The sequence below is a fragment of the Cucurbita moschata genome, unplaced genomic scaffold (assembly GCF_002738365.1).
Source record: "Cucurbita moschata cultivar Rifu unplaced genomic scaffold, Cmos_1.0 Cmo_Scf00015, whole genome shotgun sequence".
Lineage (NCBI taxonomy): Eukaryota > Viridiplantae > Streptophyta > Magnoliopsida > Cucurbitales > Cucurbitaceae > Cucurbita > Cucurbita moschata.
Genome location: NW_019268531.1, coordinates 1,362,581 through 1,380,406, shown reverse-complemented (window position 1 = coordinate 1,380,406; position 17,826 = coordinate 1,362,581). Strand labels below are relative to the sequence as shown.

Sequence of the window (17,826 nt, the reverse complement as noted above, 5' to 3'; positions counted from 1 at the left end):
AAATTGGAGCATAACAGTAACCTATTTTACAGGTCTGAGAATTAAAATCATTCATAACGTTATGATAAATTCCTCCACGTGTAATTGCAGTAGAAGGGGTAATGATTTATGAAGCGATCATGGGCCGGGGTATAAGTGAAATAAATAAGGCACGGCCCGGCCCATATTGGAGAGGCATAAATGGAAGCAATTAGGGGTTTGTTGAAGGCGCGAGGAAAAACGAAAGAAAAAGTTATTATTGTTACCATTAGTCTTAAATTTAGTTGAAAACATGTAAAAAAGAGTTGGGAAAATGGAATACATTAGTGGCATATGACTATTTTTGGCGGTTTGGGGGCACATTTTTGTTGTTGATTCGTCGAGTGGGAGTGGGACAAAACTTGGTCCAATTCTTCTGGCTTTTGTATTTCAGTATTAAAATCGGAAGGTCTTCGGATCCCTTGACCACCAAATTGCGTCCGTACCAAACGAGTGCTCTACTCTTCCATTTTCGCGCGCACCGTACTACGAGGATAGCCAAAACGCTGCAGCCTTTCGCTCTTTCGTGTTTCAATGTTGTTGTGAATTGTGGTTCGGGCATTTGCATCGACCCGCTCCGTCTTCTCCCTTCCGTTTCGATCGACAAAACTCATCGGGGAGGGGAGGCCTTTTCGGGAAACATGTGGGTGTTCTATCTGATCTCCTTGCCTTTGACTTTGGGCATGGTGATCGTCACGCTCAAGTACTTTGCTAGCCCATGGGTGCCTCGTTACGTCTTTCTTACAGTCGGATATACCTGGTTCTGTTCCCTCTCCATCATTATCCTCGTCCCGGCGGACATTTGGACGGTATGTTTCTAATCAATCATTTCTTGTTGATTGCGTTCATGTGATGCTGATTTTTTGTAGAATTGGACGCGAATCTGACAATGGGTTTGGTGAGATTTTAACTTGCCGTTGAAAGGAGATTTGGGAATTAGCTCACGTGATTAGGTTTTGTGTAATTATCTCATTTAGTTTCTTCGATGGAGGTCTGAATGATAGGTTTCGATTTACTGTCTTCAAATTGGCACCTCTTCGTAAAGAATTCATGGCATGGTTTCGTAGGCATAATTTCATCCCTTCTGATTGATAATGGTGGTTCTTTTCAAAATCTTAGTTATTGTTTATAGCCCCAGATTTCTACTTTCATGGTCAATGATAACGGTACCAATATTACCTATCCATCTATGGATTTATCTATGTATTTATAGAGACAGACAGAATAGAAACATATGCAAGCATATTCGATCAACTATTTGGTATTATTAGTTTTTGGCAGTCATACTTCCAGTTAGCTGGTTGTGGTCCTCGGTGCAATCTACTACGGGTTCCCCTTTCCTGTATCGAAAGCACTACAAATTATTTATACAAAAAGATAACTGGAGATCATTTTGCATCCTCTTGTTAGCCAAGTTTTTTCTTTCTCTACGGAAATTTTAGTTCATTCAAGCAGCAATAATGTTCTTGATATTGATATCACTTGTTTATGTACAGGCCACAAGTCATCTGCCAGAGACTAGAGTAATTTCTTTCTTTTGGAGCTGGTCCTATTGGAGTACATTCTTACTTACCTGGTACACTCATTGTACACACACACTTCTCACGGTATAAAATTGTAATGTAATCCTCATATTTTCAAATTCACATCTTCAACCAGGGCTGTGGTGCCACTTATCCAGGGTTTTGAAGATGCAGGAGACTTCACTGTGAAAGAAAGACTGAAGACCAGCATCCGTTATAACTTGGTCTTTTATTTGGTTGTTGGATCCATAGGTCTTTTTGGACTGATTCTCCTCATCACTATGCACAAGATTTGGTTAGTTATTGCTTTAAAATTTTGGCTTTCATATACCCTCCCCCCTCCCCAAGAAGAAAAATGTTAACAAAGACAACCTATATCCAACAATGTTCATCAAATTTATATAATATACTAGAAAGTAAATTGGAGGAGTCTTCTCCACCAAAAGATAAAAATCTAATCTATGTAATTGTCAAATACTATTGGTATATTATGTCATTTGGTTTTACAAGTGGGTGCCATTTGTTCCCTTGCTTTTTTTTGAATTATTATAGTATTGAAAACTTTTGTGATTGAGATCAAATTCTTTTGCCTCTTTGTTAATAGGCATGGCGGTGTTCTGGGTTTTGCTATGGCCTGCTCAAATACATTTGGATTGGTAACAGGAGCATTTCTTCTCGGCTTTGGTCTGAGTGAAATTCCCAAGAGTATTTGGAGAAATGCCGACTGGACTACACGCCAAAAAGTTCTTTCCCATCAAATATCCAAGATGGCTGTTAAACTTGATGATGCTCATCAAGAACTCTCAAATGCTATCGTTGTAAGTGTTAGCCTCCCCCATTCCCCATGACACTCACAAATGGTCAGAGAGGAAAAAAAACTAACTGAATGAAATCTTCCAAATCAGGAAGCTCCTCCCTCTTTCACACATGCACAAGCAGATGCATGCAGAGACACCCATAGAGGCACACCAATATGTTTCTTATTAATTAGATTTGAGGTTTTTTCGTCATTTTGTTCCATGATTGTTTCTGATTAACCCTCTTTATTCCATGCATATGTGGTTGTGTCTTACTATTGATGTGCTTACTTAAAAAGTTTGATTTTTTATTTCTCTATTTAATCTCTGACTATGATTTATTTTTCAAAGTCATACCTATACAGTTGGACCATTTTTTATTAGGTTTGTTAGTTAACTGAGTTTTAGATCGATTGAATAAGGAGATTTTCATCTTCTCTATCTTATGTTTGGAAAATAATGTTAAATGAGTGATCCAGATATCAATTGGCCGATTTTACTTTGTGGTGAGTGTGTAATTGGAATTGCTATCTGGAAAAAGTAACTTCTTTCATGGAGACTTTTGAATGGTTGGACCTACACAAATAAAAATGACTTAATGGAAACTTGCGACAAGATTGGATTATTTTGTTGATTGGTGAATAAGAAGGAACAACCTAATTTTTACGATTTTTTATCTTCATTTATGTAATAGGTTGCTCAAGCAACATCTAAGCAGATGTCCAAACGCGATCCCCTGAGACCTTACATGAATGTCATTGACAACATGTTAACTCAATTGGTAAATCTATTTCATTCATTTCTTCACTTAGAAGACATTAGAATCTTAACCAGTGTTTTTATTGCACCATTTTCTTTCCATTGTTCGTTTTCAGTTTAGGGAAGATCCATCTTTCAAACCCCAAGGTGGAAGATTAGGAGAAAATGATATGGACTACGATACAGATGAAAAATCAATGGCAACGCTTAGGCGTCATCTTCGCAGAACAAGAGAGGAGTATTACCGGTATAAAAGGTATATATGAACTATTCACTCCTTTTTGGCCATTTCAGATTGGGAAGGTTTCTTGTATTTTTATGGTCGGGTGGGTAACTTGTTTTGGCACTTCTTTTGAAGCATTGTGTTAATTTTTCAATTTCTTCATGAAAAGTTATTTTCTACCCCCCCAAAGAAAAAAAAAACTCTCCTTCGTCAGTGCCTTTTAGTCTTATATAGGTAGTAGGCCTGGCCTTCCATTTTCATAAGAATGGGTTATGGTTGCAAGAGAATAAATGAGGCGTGATTAATTCCATCACAACCTACAGGATGCAAGAAGTGAATGTATTCATTTGGTGCGCTGCATTAGTTTCAGGATACATGATATATTTGTTAAACTCAAAACACTTCTGCATGATGTTTTGCTTTGAATTTATGGTACCAAATTCATTAGGAAGGCGGTTGAATTGATGATTGATTAAGTTTATGATTTTTGTCAGGAATATTATTAGGTGCATATTGGTCACTGTCAGAGAGTTTGTTAGGATGATATGTTATTCATAGAGTGGGAGTAAGTTAGGAGAGTTGGAGGTTAGGCTAATAGTCAGTGAGTATTCGAAGTAGCTTGTAATTGGGACAGCAGGTGGAAGCTATAAGAAACCTCATTTTTGGAGTACTTTCGTAATTTCATTACTAATATCAATTTGGTGCCAATTGAGTTTGTATCAAAGCTTAGTTCTTGGGAATGAATTGTGAACGCAGGAAATGATTGATGGATGTGGGAAATATATGAGCATCAATCATAGACATGATGAATTTGGAAGCAACAACTTGAAACATTGAATATATATATATACACAAACACACACACAACTTGAAACATTGAATACATATATATTCATTTATATTTATTTGCATGGTTGGGAGGGAGATAAATTATTAAGCTGTGGTCAAACCTGTTGGATAGTTGCATAAAAAAAAAAAAAAAAAAAGAAGCAACCATTAAAATATTAAGGCAATCAATTTCATTGGAGATTTCACATGATCCTGGGGTCAAATCACGATGAAGAAAAAAAATGAGATGAATAACTGAGTTGTAGTTAGGCTGTGTAGATTTGAGTTTTAGCAGGTTAGGTCGTAATGAATCAATAACATGGTTGGACAAGGATTTTGGTGAGAGTGGGATTGCACATTTTGTCAAAAATGAATTCAAGTTAGGTTAGAGGAATTAAAACTTATATCTTTTAAACCAAGATCAAACAAACTTCATTGGAAGATAGTTTCTTGACGGTGTAAAAGCCAATGAATACTGTCTGGTGGAGCACCTAACTAACTAAGACCCATTTCTTCAACCAAGATCATAAACATCATTGGAGTGCAGTTGCATGAACCAATAAGTTGAAAAATACTGGCTACTGGAGCAACTAACTATGAGACAAGGGACAAAATTTAAAAGAAACTCTTTCAAGGATCTCAAAGAATGTGCGAGAAATATCACCTCTCCAACGTCCACACAATCTCCACAGAAGTATATTAAAAAAACATTACCTCTGCCACGTCAATTTAACCTCTTGAAACAAAGTCGGTAGCCCTATTTGCAAAACCTATCTGGTGGCATTATATTGGTATGAGCTGGTATCTATTGAGATCCATTACTTGACCTGCACCTTGAGGATGGGGTTTATTTTAGGGGTAAAGTAAGGATATGCTATATTGCTATGGGCATATTAGTTATTAGCTGGAGACGGTTAGAATGAACATAAATAAATAGTGTTTTTAGAGTATAGGAGGTTTGACGAGTATTTCAAGTAGCTTGGAATTGAGAGAGTTGGGAGAGGCTTTAAAATCTCTTTTCTAAATTTTTAATTTGTTCATCATTTCTGAACAAATATCAGTTTGGTTTCTACCATTTTACTACACGTGTGAGATATCTTGTTAATGTAATAAATCTTGTTATCAACCACCCATAGAATTGCATCTCCTTTTGTTAATTTCTACTTGCTGTATGAGCATGAATTGTTCATTTTGGATGTTTCCCCTTTTTGGACATCGTCATTGCTGCAAATGATTGTTTAAATTCTAGTTTGATAATTATTGGTATGCTTACCATGACAGTCATTCTGCTATTTACTATATGGATTCTCATTTTACAAGCTTCCTCTGATATTGACTTGCTTGGAGGAGAAAGAATTTTTGATTGCTGTCTGGTAGTTATCACCAGTTAGTTTCATACATTTCATGACCTTATTTGTTTTATGTAGCCAATATATGACCTACGTTATGAAGGCCCTTGAACTTGAAGACACAATCAAGAATTATGAACGACGCTCGTCAACTGGATGGTTTGCCTCTAATTATTAACTTTGGTGTTTTTATTTTAGCTTGCCTGCCTTCCTACACAGAAATTTGCTCTTAACCTCCAGAATGGCCTTGTTAATTTTCAGGAAATATGTTTCAACCCTCAGACATGATCGAAATGGGAAGTTGGGGTCGATCTTCGATACACTTGGTATACATAAAATGCAACAGCTTCTTTTTTTCTTTATTGTTTTCTATCACATCACATGAGATAGAGATTCCCATTGCATTAGATATCATTTTCTAGAATTATGAAACATGATTAAATGTTGACTTAGCAGTGTTTCTAGTAGGGCATCCTTTACAAGTATTGACCTTGGTTGCTAATATTATGAACTGTGTGTTCTTGTTTGTTGTAGTCAAGAGTTCCATTTTCTTTTTCTTGATATCTGTGAGTGCCCAAACAAGCTTTCACACACGGACCCACCTCAACCAATCTCATGAGACAATTGCCCATTGTATTATATTTGGTTACCCAGGAAACTTATATTATATTAAATCGTAGATAGGTGGCTACCATGATTTGAATTAGTTTCCTCTAAGCCGTTTATTATTTACATTGCTTCATAGTGGTTAGTCACGAGTTCCATTTTGAAGATTGCTGGTAGGTTAATTGCTTACTTTAAGAACCTTAAAGGATTATTTATGGCTGTGATTCATCAGTGTTTATTTGTTGGGGAAGATCAGTTACACCTATTGGCGTAGTTGATCAGAATTATATTCTAGAGGAACTTGAGATATTTGTTGTTTTCAATGTCAAATGAACAAATATTTCCGATAAAAGGAAGTGAATTGAATCTTGAGGCCTTGGACTTGGTGTTCTTGAAGTTGCAATCCTATCAATAATGTTCCCTTGTACAATGTTCAAGTGAGCAACTTGAGCCATGTTTTTATGGCCCTTTCATATGGGAATGAAGGAAGGTAGTGTGGTTTGTTAACGTAGTTTAGTTTACCAGTTCAAGGGCTATCCGTGCAGTATCATATGTCTTCCAACTTCATTTGACTCATGACTCAGTTGAAGGCAGGCCTCTTTCCCAGCATCTCAACTCTAGTATGAGAATTGCTTGTCAAATAAAGAAATGTATCATGGTAGTGCATCTCAATCAAATCAAATGGGGTAGTAATACTGGTTTTGTGGAAAATACTTGTTGAGGGCATTTGGTGCTTTTAACTAAGAGTTGTTGTATGTAACATTAAGGAGGTAGCTAAAAGGGTGAGGTTAGTTAGATTCGATACATAAATAGAAGAGGGGCAGGAAGGAATATGTTGTATTTGATAGTCAATGGGGAGTGAATGGGACACTTGAGTTCCTATCATTCTCACTGCTAGAATTTCTTCTCAGTGGCGAGCTCTTGTAATTCTCGAGTATATTTCCATTTTGTTTAGTGGTTTTTATTCTTTGTTTTGCTTTACCTCCGAACCCCTGTATGTACATGTTTTTTTTTTTTTTCAAATGAACTTAAATAATTTACATTTCAAATTGCACATCAATATGGACGTGTCTGACATTGCCACACTAAAAGGTACTCTCAATGCTTGTTAGCTTGTAACTATTTGTTCTGTTTAATTAGAAATCATGCAACAGTAAATGTTTTTATTCTTTTGCTCTAAATCCTAAATAATGAACATTTATAATGTGGTGGTCTGCAGAATTTATATGGCGGTGCATCCTCAGAAAGCATCTTCAGAAAGTCTTGGCAGTTGTACTTGGTATCATGTCCGCTGCAATTCTATTAGCTGAGGCCACCCTGTTACCGAGTGTCGATTTATCTCTTTTCTCAATGCTTATTAAATTGGTCGGACAAGAGGAGGTGCTTGTGCAGGTATATCATCACACTTAGCGAGGCAATTGCATTGTGCATATATCATTATGTTATTGTCAGGACATTCAGTTAAACTGGATATGCAAATCGATGTTTATGCATATTTTGTTTATTATGCACAACTCAGTCCCATGAAGTTCTGTCATTGAACGCACTGTGGGCGAAAAGTGCTTTTCCTGGAGGGTTTTTGGGATAAAAAATTGGAAAGAAACATATTTCATTTAACCACGTTCAATTTTCAAACTGGTGATAAAAACTGAATTAGGCAGAATGGCCCTGACTCGACTGTCATTAGTTTTAACTTGCCAGCCTCGTTATCTAATTACAAGTTAGACAGCTGTTAAAACCTAGCTGTCGTGACCCCCATATAAATGAGAGAAAAGTAGGTTAAATGATCTCTATACTGGATCAAACTAAAGTTATTTTAACATTTCTCAGTATGATGTAAACCCATCTATCTGGGACTACTCAAAAGATATTTATGATAAGAACATATTGTGGAATCTGTTTTGGATTTTTAGTTCTTTTTTCTTCTTTTTAAGTGAACTTGCAATCTTCCTACTGTAATTCTGGAAGCTAATTTCTTTCTTCAGTTTTTCCTGAAAATTTACTTATTCACTTCAGGATGAATATCCTCATTATCTGAAATTACCTGTTCATTTTCTCCCTGCTGGAAATTTTCCGGTGTGGTGGATTCTTGTTTGCTTCTCTAAGACTTCTCTGCTGATTTTCAAATTTATTTACTTTTTTTACAGGCCTTTGCTTTTGTTCCATTGATGTATATGTGTGTGTGCACGTATTATTCTTTATTCAAGTTTGGAACTTTGATGTTCTATTCATTAACCCCAAGGCAAACAAGCTCTGTGAACTTGCTATTAATTTGTTCGTAAGTATTTCACTTTAGCTATTAAATCTTTTTGGAAATTTGGCTATTCTTCTTTATGACTGAGTAAGTACTCATGTAATGTTCATTCCTTTACTAGAATGGTTGCCAGATATGCTCCACCAATTTCATTCAACTTTCTCAATCTCATTCGTCTTGGTGGGAACGTGAAAACTGTTTTTGAAAAGGTAATTATTATTATTATCATTATGACTTTATTACTGCAATGTTTCTTTGCAGTTGTGATTTAATTTTGGTGCGTGAGGTCTCTCCTCTTGGTTGTTTTTCTTCATCGCCTACTATTCTTAGTCCCTGCGACGTATTTTCACCATTCCTCGGTGCTTTATAATTCTAACGCTAATCCATAAGATCTTTGTTGACTTCATTGGTCATATCATTAGGTTACCTGATATATTGTGCAATTTTAATGGCAGAGGATGGGTAAAATTGATGATGCCGTCCCTTTCTTCGGGAAAGATTTTAATAGGATCTACCCGCTTATTATGGTTGTCTACACCATTTTGGTTGCCAGCAATTTCTTTAACCGGGTTATTGATTTCCTCGGAAGCTGGAAGAGATTGAAATTTCAGTCAGAGGTAGATGATGTGGATGGATTTGATCCTTCAGGAGTAATTATATTGCAGAAAGGTAGTTGTTGGATAATATTAGCGGCTTTCTTTTCCAGATGAGCTGTGATATTTTTATGAATGATTTAGTCAGGTCCTTATTTGCTCGTTATCTCATTCTAGAAGTTTAATATGTTTTTTCCTAATTGTCCCAGAGCGATCTTGGCTTGAACAAGGGCGCATGGTTGGTGAGCACGTTATTCCATTAGCTAGGAATTTCAACAGCATAGATTTGGAGTCTGGCAGCAGCCATAGCACAGTATGTACATTTTCCATAACTATTTCTTTCTGAGGCATTCTTTATGCAATTGTGAACTATATTTTGATGTGGTGGTGATACTATGTTTAGGAGACATTGAAATCCGCACAATATTCAATATAGGAGATTTATTTTCGTTGGTGACCCCTCTTTCTGTAAATGTCTCTAGGATTTGCTTGATGTCAAAGCGAAGGCAAGAAACAACCTAATAAATGAAGACATGAATGGAAATTCGTCAAAATCTTCAGTTGATGAGGGTCGGAAATATGGTTCGAGCAGAGAAGCCATGAGCAACAAGTATGCAGTTATTAGAGAGCAAATTAGACAATCATCATTAAACACAAAGCCAGTGGCGAACATTGCTTCTGCCAAGGTTACCTTACTTGATACAGTAGATGGCGAATCTAGCAGTACCAGTGAAAATACAACGTCTGGTTTGGCCTCAAAGTGGGAATCAATGAAGATGGGTTTCCAAAACTTCAAGGCTAATATAGGAACCAAAAAGTTTATTCCGTTGTCACAAATTCAAGAAACAAAATCTCTCCCTCGCCTTGATTCATCTCAGTCTCTTGATGAGATCTTCCAAAGATTGAAACAGCCATCAGATCAGGGAGGTTATAGCGACCAGGAGGATGGGATGGAAATTAAGAGCTCCGGCAGGGAAATAGAATTTGAGTGATTGAGGCCAACTCTATAACAACCATTTTTTCTCTTTAGGTTTAAGAATTAAAGAATGCTGGTCCTATAGGCCCTTGGTGCCAGTTGAGTTTCTTTACTTGCAGTTGGATCATCCCGCATCTGAACACATATTTGGAACGTTATCCTGCTATACTGACTCATACGTATATACCACATGCGTATATAAGCTGACTGGTTGGGAAGAAAACTGGAGGATAGAGTTACGCTCACTAACTGGTCAAACAACCATGGTCGTAAAGTTCACAGAGGTCGCAACTGCAAAGGTTTGTGTCTTGGCTGCATCAGCATTGCTTTGATTCTCTGAGTGTTGCTTCAGAACACACAGATGTCATACGATAATTTTATGTTGTATATCTTTTTCTGGTATTTTGATATTGATGTCCGAATGTAATTGGAAGCTTAGGAAATGAAGGTTGAAATTCTAGATACGGAAGAACTTTGAAGGGAACAGTTTCTGATATTTTGATATTTTCCGTGAAGCTGCATCTTTCATATGGTTTAAATGACTCGTTGTATAAGTCAGACATTGCCGCTTTCAGTGGAAACAAAAAAGAGAAAAGTCAGTCATTGCCAAAGGATCTTAGTTGTTATTTGTGATATGTGATCTCATTTGTCTATTACATTCCCCCGTGAACCTCTCTCTTTCTTCATAAGGGGGAAACTTTCTTAGCGAAACTGGTCGAGGAGGACCGCGATAAGCTCAACCTTGAGTCGTTTTCATGGAAGTTCTATTTGGCTACAATTTTCTCTCAGCCAATCACATTACTGATACTAAAAGGGAAGACCCAAGTAGAAAAGAAAACGCTACGAACTTTGAAGGAAGAGAAAATCCAAGATTGTAGGAGACCGAAATAGGAACTTGAATATAAGAAACCAAAAACATCATTAAAGACAAAAATGTAAAGTAAATGGAAAAGGAATCCAAGAAAAGTTGATACGTAAAAAATAGAAAGAGCCCCATAAAAGATAAAAGTAGAGAACACTGAGTAATTAAAAATCAAGGAAATTAGAGTAGAACTGTAGAAGTATAAAAAGGAGTGCAAAGAAAACTAGGATAGCCACTGAAAAAACTACAGTGATTTTCATGGAAAAGCTGGCATTATAATTTTGATGGAAAAGTGATATGAAATTGAAGGGATTAGGATAAAGGAAATAGGGAAATTAAAAGGAAGTGGAAAATGGAAAGCAAGTTGAGAAATGAAAGGGCCCCAGCAGGCTGCAATGGGGAAGTAGTAGGTGAGTGATGAAATGAAGCGATGCTTAATGGATAGGAAGGGGCGGCATCTTCCGGTTCTTAAGGACGAAAGAAAGTGTGTTGAATGATGATGATGATGATGATGAGTTGAGCGTTGAGAGTTGTGAAAGCTCACTCTGTACTACAGCGACCCGACCCGACACGACACAGAAATGGACAACCTTCGAAATGACTCTCTTTTCCTTCGTAGCCTCCCAAAAAGCAGACCCTCGTGCATATTTATCAACGTAGGTCCAACAACACATCCACATCTCCTTCCACTTTTCTAACCCTTCCATTCATATCCTCATTCTCCAAAAAAATCTCATTCCATATTCTATAGTTCAACAATGTGACTGACCGTCTTATATGACGATGAGTCGAAGAAAGACTAGAAATAGGAGGCCTCTGGTGGGGTTGAGTTAGAACCAAATATATCGTAATATTAGAAGTTATAAAAACAAAGCACAAGTGGGAGTGTGGGACACCTCGTGGGAGCACCCCATACTACACGCTAACTCACAGTTTTCCATGGAAATAACTGAAGATGCCTTTTGGGATTTGTGCTCAAACCCTTTTTTTTTTTTTTTTTTTTGGAAAAGTATGATTTATAATTTAACCTAACTTTCTATCCGTCCAGATGTTTCTATATCAATCTATTCTAGCTTTAATTTAGTAATAGTATTTCAAATGGCAAAAGAAGATCATGTTAGATTATACTAAACATTAAACGACCCACTTAATTTCATACCTCGATTGTATTAGCTTACAAAATTGTTAAATCGATACATTTAAAAGTATTTTAATAGATCTATGTTAGGAACCCGTGTAGTTAAATTTTGTCACACCATCAAACATCTAAATCTTACATTAAATTAACTCATAATGAGATGATGACTTCACCACTGAAGCACCAAATTTTGAGAAATGAAGCCTAAAATAGATGTGCATAGTTTTTCACTTTTCAGAATGAAAACGGCAAAAAAATTTAGTTGTCTTTTATGAAAAGAGAGGGTCCATCTGTAGCCTATGGACGAGGAGTGGGTGCAACATATGAGTAGCTATAAATGAGAAAATGAGGCTTCATAATAACCAACCGCAGTTAGATAGATACATAATATAAATTTTAAATTTTCTTGCAACATTTCTATCATATATTTATCGACGTGTAAAACTATACATCAAATCATAGGGGTTCCTCGAATAATTTGTTCGTGCGGACAAGGGGCAATGACCCTACTTTTGTTATCAAATCAATGGGCTAAGGGCATGGGGCCCTATGCCTTGCTCCTCTCTCTCTCTATATTTTTGTTTGGTCGGTTGTCGTGTTCGAAGTTTAAATGCAGTTGTGCAGATCACTGTTGGTGTTCATATGTATCCAAATGAATAACATTTCAACTTGATTATTATTAATTCTATTTAATTCATGTATTAAACCAAATTAAGCTTTTATTTTGGACTGCATGCAATGTGTCGCGTCATTTCCCCCACCACATATTATATTAAATTACAAAAATCAAACTCAGTTTTCAATAGAGTTGAAAACGGGACGGCCCGCCCATTTCATTTCCGTTCTCATCCCTTTCTCTAAATACATACATACATACATACATACATACATATATATATATATATATTAAAATTGTAATCACATTAATTTTAATTTCTGAAACCAAATCCAAAGTTTCTTTCATAAGATATTCTTACTATCCTGAGAAAGGGAAAAATAATATAAATTATGATTACCTTATGGAAAATAAAAAATAATTGGCCCTTGCTTGCAGCGATTAGCTAATTAGAATGATTTTATATTTATAAATCAGTGGAGTGATGTAAATTTAATTTCGTACAGAAATGGTTTTAATTAATTTATAATGTATTTTAATCTTTATGTTGACAAATGATGCAAAATTTAATTAATAAATTAAAAAATATATATTTTCCGAGAAAGAATTAATAACGGTGTCGCTTTTGGTACATCATACTTATTAATTTGAGCTATATTATATTCATTTTAATTAGTCATATTCATCTCATCTAATTCTTAAATAAGAATTGCATTATCTCTTATTTGAAGTGAGTAGCCGTAATATTAGACTTCTTCTGGGTTTTAGAATTGGATTAGAATTTTGAAAAATATAAATCCAAAATAACAATAATAATGGTTTGTTTATTTATTTATTTTTGATGGACAGCTGTGGAAATATTTGTGAGTTGAGGTGTCAGATTTGAATGAAATAAAAGTCAAAAGCGAAGTGATGAATGTTTGGTGAGCTTTTCCGCCACTGTTCTGCTTACCTTCATTTCAGTAATATAATTGGAATAAGGAAGGACAAGGACGAAGATGGGATTGGGGAGACCAGAGGACGGTCGCCGGAGCTTGGTCGCCGGTGAGAACAAGGAGGCACGGCCACGACGTGGGTAAGGGATGAGAGAGAGAGAGAGAGAGAGAGAAAAGTTGGCCAAAAATAGAAAGTTTACAAAAACATCAAAAATATTCGGGACAGTTACACAAAAAATAGATTATTCGAAACTTTAATAACTAAAATATGGAGTTTTAGAATTTAAAAGCAATTTAAGTCAAATATGGAGTTTTGTTTGGTTTATTTTTTATTTTTTTAATTTTTGTTATAAAAACTCCCACAAGAGTAAGTAGTTGAAGGAGATGACGTGGAGAGTGTTGGTTGGTTGCATGAAAAGTTGTAACCTCGAATCGGAACGCCGGGATCCGAGCCCCTACAAATTTCTTAATACAAGACCTAGTGGATTTATTATTAAATAAAAGATAGGGTAAATGAAATTAATAATGAATAAGTTAGTGGGAAAAGGAAAACAATAATATTAGAGGGCATCGGGAGGGAGATATGCCCTATGCTACAAATAATTAAATATAAATAGAGTAGCCCAATTAATTTGGTTCCCCCTCGGGAGGGAGAAACCAATTATTTAATTACTAGAAAAGGGACGTCTCCAGTTTCACGTTCATTAATTTTAATTTTGTGTGACGCGTAGGTTCAAATTAATATCTAAGATCCGGGTGATTACCAATAAATAATTATAAGAAGCAACCATGGAATAGAGTCATCATTTTTCTTCTCTCTTCCAGTTTTATTTTACCTCTACGGGACTAGGGTTGGTTGCCATGGAAAGGGAGAGAATATTTGAAAAAACTTTACTTTAAAAAAATGTTAAATTGAGAAGGAAGGGGCGAGTTGGTGTGGTGTAGTAGTAACAGTAGAACCAGGAGGTGGGCTTCTAGAAGGGGATGTACACGTGTCTTTTAAAATGGATGGGTTATTGTCTGCTGCACCTGCAACTCTGACGGGTAGGTCCCACAGCACATGGCTGGAGCAACCACGTGCGAACTCATATGAATAAATAAATAAATTTTAAAAGAGTAGGGTGTCTAGAAATGGGCCCCCCACGCTGGTCGACGTGGAGTCGGAATCTGCATTACCTTCAATCCACTCATAATACATGAAACTGAAACAAAAACAATATATAATGAGGAAAAATAAATAAATAAAGAAATGGCAAAAGTTAGACAAAAAAAAAGCTATTTTTTTTCATCATCCAATCATAGGTCTCTTCTTTTTAAGCCACTCTCTTCAATCTCTTGGTTTTCCTTTTCTTTTTCTTTTTCTTTTTCATATATTAATTAATTAATTAAATGAAAGATGGATTTAATTTAGTTAAGTAAAAATATTATAGGAATATAGGGAATGAAAATGGTTTAGAAATGAAGGGGGAAAAAAAGCAAAAGGGAATCATTATTTGTTCATTACAAACATTTGTTCTTTCTAATCATCCCACCATCAATCAATCTCTTAAAGCTTCCTTTTTTCTTTTTTTTACAGCTTCACTCCAATCAACACTCTGAGCCGCCACCTGTTCCCTCTCCGACCAATCCCACCTTGCCAATTCCCACGCTAGATTTCACTCTCATGATTGGAATTGCTATTAGTTCCACTCATCGGGGCAGTACCAATGCATAGACGGCGCTTGTTCATCGGAGAACAAATCACAGCTCTCTTCTCCGCTGAAGAAATTGTACTCTTCGATTTTCACATATTGTTGCGCATTATTATAAGTTGCTGCCTTTTGATATGGGAACCAGTTCAAAGACGACGTCGGAGACGATAGAATTTGCTGTTCGCTTTGGAGCATCCCGGCGGCCGTGGATGATACGACGGCGTTTGGGCTGTTGTCTTCGTTTAATATGGCGCTTGAGTCGCTGTCCGATGACCCATCTTTGAAATCAGGGAACAGCGATACTTCAACTCTTTGTTCGTCCCCGTCCACGGCGCTGGCTATTCTGAAGCTCTCGTAGTTGAAGTCGTCGGAATGATCCGAAGAAACAGGAAAAGGAATATGATCCACCGGAAGATGATTGTTAGTCTGCTCAATAAGTAAATTGTCCGATTCCGGCACGAAAATCTCTTCCTTCACTGATAAATGCCTCTCTGTCTTCTCTTCCTCGAGCTTCAATTTCAATTCTTTAATCTATAAAACAGAGACAGGTGAATTGGGGGAAAAAGAAAACTTCGAATTTAGAACAAAAACTATCTGGGATTTTAGAATTATCGACCTCTTTGAGCAGAGCATCATTGTCCTGCTGAAGGGTATCGAAACTACGCTTGAGAGTTTCGTAATTGGCTTTCAGAAGACCATAATCTCTCTCGAGTTGCTTAGTTTTCCATCGGGCTCTACGGTTTTGGAACCAAACAGCAACTTGCCTCGGCTGCAGCCCAAGTTCTAGAGCAAGCTTCACTTTCCTATCTGGCTCCAGCTTGTTTTCAATCTCGAATGTTTTCTCCAAGGCCTTAACTTGATCAACACTGAGTCTCCGTTTCTTCTCTCCCACATGACACTGTTCTTCCATGGAGCCTTCTTCGTCCAACCCGTCCAACATCGACTGAAATTCCCTGCCATAAACATGGCTGTTCCTCGGACTCTGTTCATCTGCAAGCAAGAGCGTGTTTCGTAAAGATTCCTGCGAGTTATTGGGTTTTAACAAGAGACAAGAAAGAAAACAAAACAAAAACTCACATGGGGGTGTCGGGAAAATGGAAATTAAGCAGCAGAAGAAGAATAAAGAAATGAAGATATATAAAACAAAATTGTTGTTTATATTTAAACCTGGAGTAGGACACACAGACATCAGAGCGCCCAACGAATCTGAGCTGCCATGTCTCTTCATGACGGAAGAGATTTAAAAAAACAGCACCCCTTGTATTCAAGTGAACCCTAAAAGCTTGGAGGCGTGATTTGTTAGAAGCGTAGCAAGGGATTGTTAGGAACTGAAAGAGTGGTTCAAAGTAGCAGAAAGGTATGGAGTTGCAGGAAGAAGCAGAGGACGTTCCAGATGTGAAACAAGGCCGACTCTGTACAAGTTCCCAGTTACTTCCCCTGTTTCCCCTGGATCTTTCTTGGTCTTCGATTCTCCTTCCTTCTCTGAACCCATCAAAAGAAAAGTCCAGAAAACAAAACCCAATTCAAATCGATCCTCAAAATGGAAGAACAATATGAAACCCCAATACAAAGCGATCCTCAAAATGGAAACAAAAATATCAAAATCCAACCCAGCCCACAGAAGAAGAAGATGATGATGAAAAAACAGAGAGTTGATCGATTGCCCAAGATGATATTTTTCTCCCGTTCTCTCTCTTGTTTCTCTCTCTACTGCATTATTAGAGGTCGTGGGTTGAGGGAGAAGCTCTGGAAAATGGAATAAGAGGCGGAGGAGGAGGAGGAGGAGGAGGAGGAGAGGGGGAGTGTGCAGCTCAATTACGATTAGTCTAATACTTTCTCTGTCTTTAAATAATCCAACTCGTGTCAGAAAGTAGGGTTGGAATCTAACTAGGGTTGGGTTCACTGCGGTTTGCCAGAACCAAATTCATCTCAAATTCACGCCAAATGCAAATTACGGCCACCGTCTATCGCGAGTGGAACCACCCCCCGCGCTTATATTGACCGTACTTTTGAAACGGATTTATAAGGACAATTTTGGAATTAACAAAAAGAAAAAGAAAAAAAAAAAAAATCCGTTCTTGATACTTTGTCTGTGCAGTTGGAGCAGCCTATAATTTTAAATAATCAAAATTTCTATAATTATTAAATATGAAAACGTTGTCTCCTATTTATTAATTATTAAGTATTAGATTAGTTGTTAGATGACCGTCTGCGTCTAATCCTTTTCGGAATCTTTAGACTCTTTTAAATAATTCTTTTTCTGTGTAAAGTAATTTAAATCTCAAACAAATATTCTTATTTGGAGATATTTGAAAAAGTATTTAAAGTGGTAACCCTTTTCAAAATAAAGTTTGGGTTAATTTTAAAAAAATGTGATACGTGCGACGTGGCTGCTGGTGGAGGCTTGGCCAGTCGGCTTATTAGCTCATTCAAGCCGGGAATGATTTTGTTGAAGTCGGCCAGCAAATCGACAGAAATTGAAAAGTGATAAATAGTAAGTCTCACACTCCCCGCCCCCCAAAAAAATTCAGATTGGTCTTCTTTGTTAATTTTTAAACTTTATATATATATATGCTCATCAATTAAAATAATAACGTTAAATTGGTAATTTAATTAATATGTGTGTTTGAATAAGAGAAAAAAAAAAAAAAAAAAAAA

At 36.6% G+C, this 17,826-nt stretch overlaps 2 protein-coding genes across 2 annotated transcripts; one reads left to right on the top strand and one right to left on the bottom strand.

The window, feature by feature from the left end:
• The first annotated feature begins 366 nt into the window (after positions 1 to 366).
• Positions 367 to 10,540, top strand: LOC111453695 (LMBR1 domain-containing protein 2 homolog A-like). Its single transcript, XM_023094902.1, has 14 exons — positions 367 to 827; positions 1,515 to 1,594; positions 1,678 to 1,836; positions 2,146 to 2,359; positions 3,033 to 3,119; positions 3,214 to 3,353; positions 5,576 to 5,656; positions 5,759 to 5,823; positions 7,323 to 7,495; positions 8,251 to 8,381; positions 8,479 to 8,566; positions 8,813 to 9,026; positions 9,160 to 9,263; positions 9,433 to 10,540. Exons 1-14 carry the CDS (start codon positions 660 to 662, stop codon positions 9,940 to 9,942), a joined length of 2,214 nt encoding a protein of 737 aa, XP_022950670.1. The 5' UTR covers positions 367 to 659; the 3' UTR covers positions 9,943 to 10,540.
• A 4,376-nt stretch (positions 10,541 to 14,916) lies between these two features.
• Positions 14,917 to 16,991, bottom strand: LOC111453060 (homeobox-leucine zipper protein ATHB-6-like). The gene is made up of 3 exons (XM_023094004.1): positions 16,336 to 16,991; positions 15,785 to 16,158; positions 14,917 to 15,699 (listed from the first exon to the last, which is right to left on the bottom strand). The coding sequence occupies exons 1-3, from the start codon at positions 16,394 to 16,396 to the stop codon at positions 15,157 to 15,159; spliced, it is 978 nt and encodes a 325-aa protein (XP_022949772.1). The 5' UTR covers positions 16,397 to 16,991; the 3' UTR covers positions 14,917 to 15,156.
• Between the last annotated feature and the right edge of the window lie 835 nt (positions 16,992 to 17,826).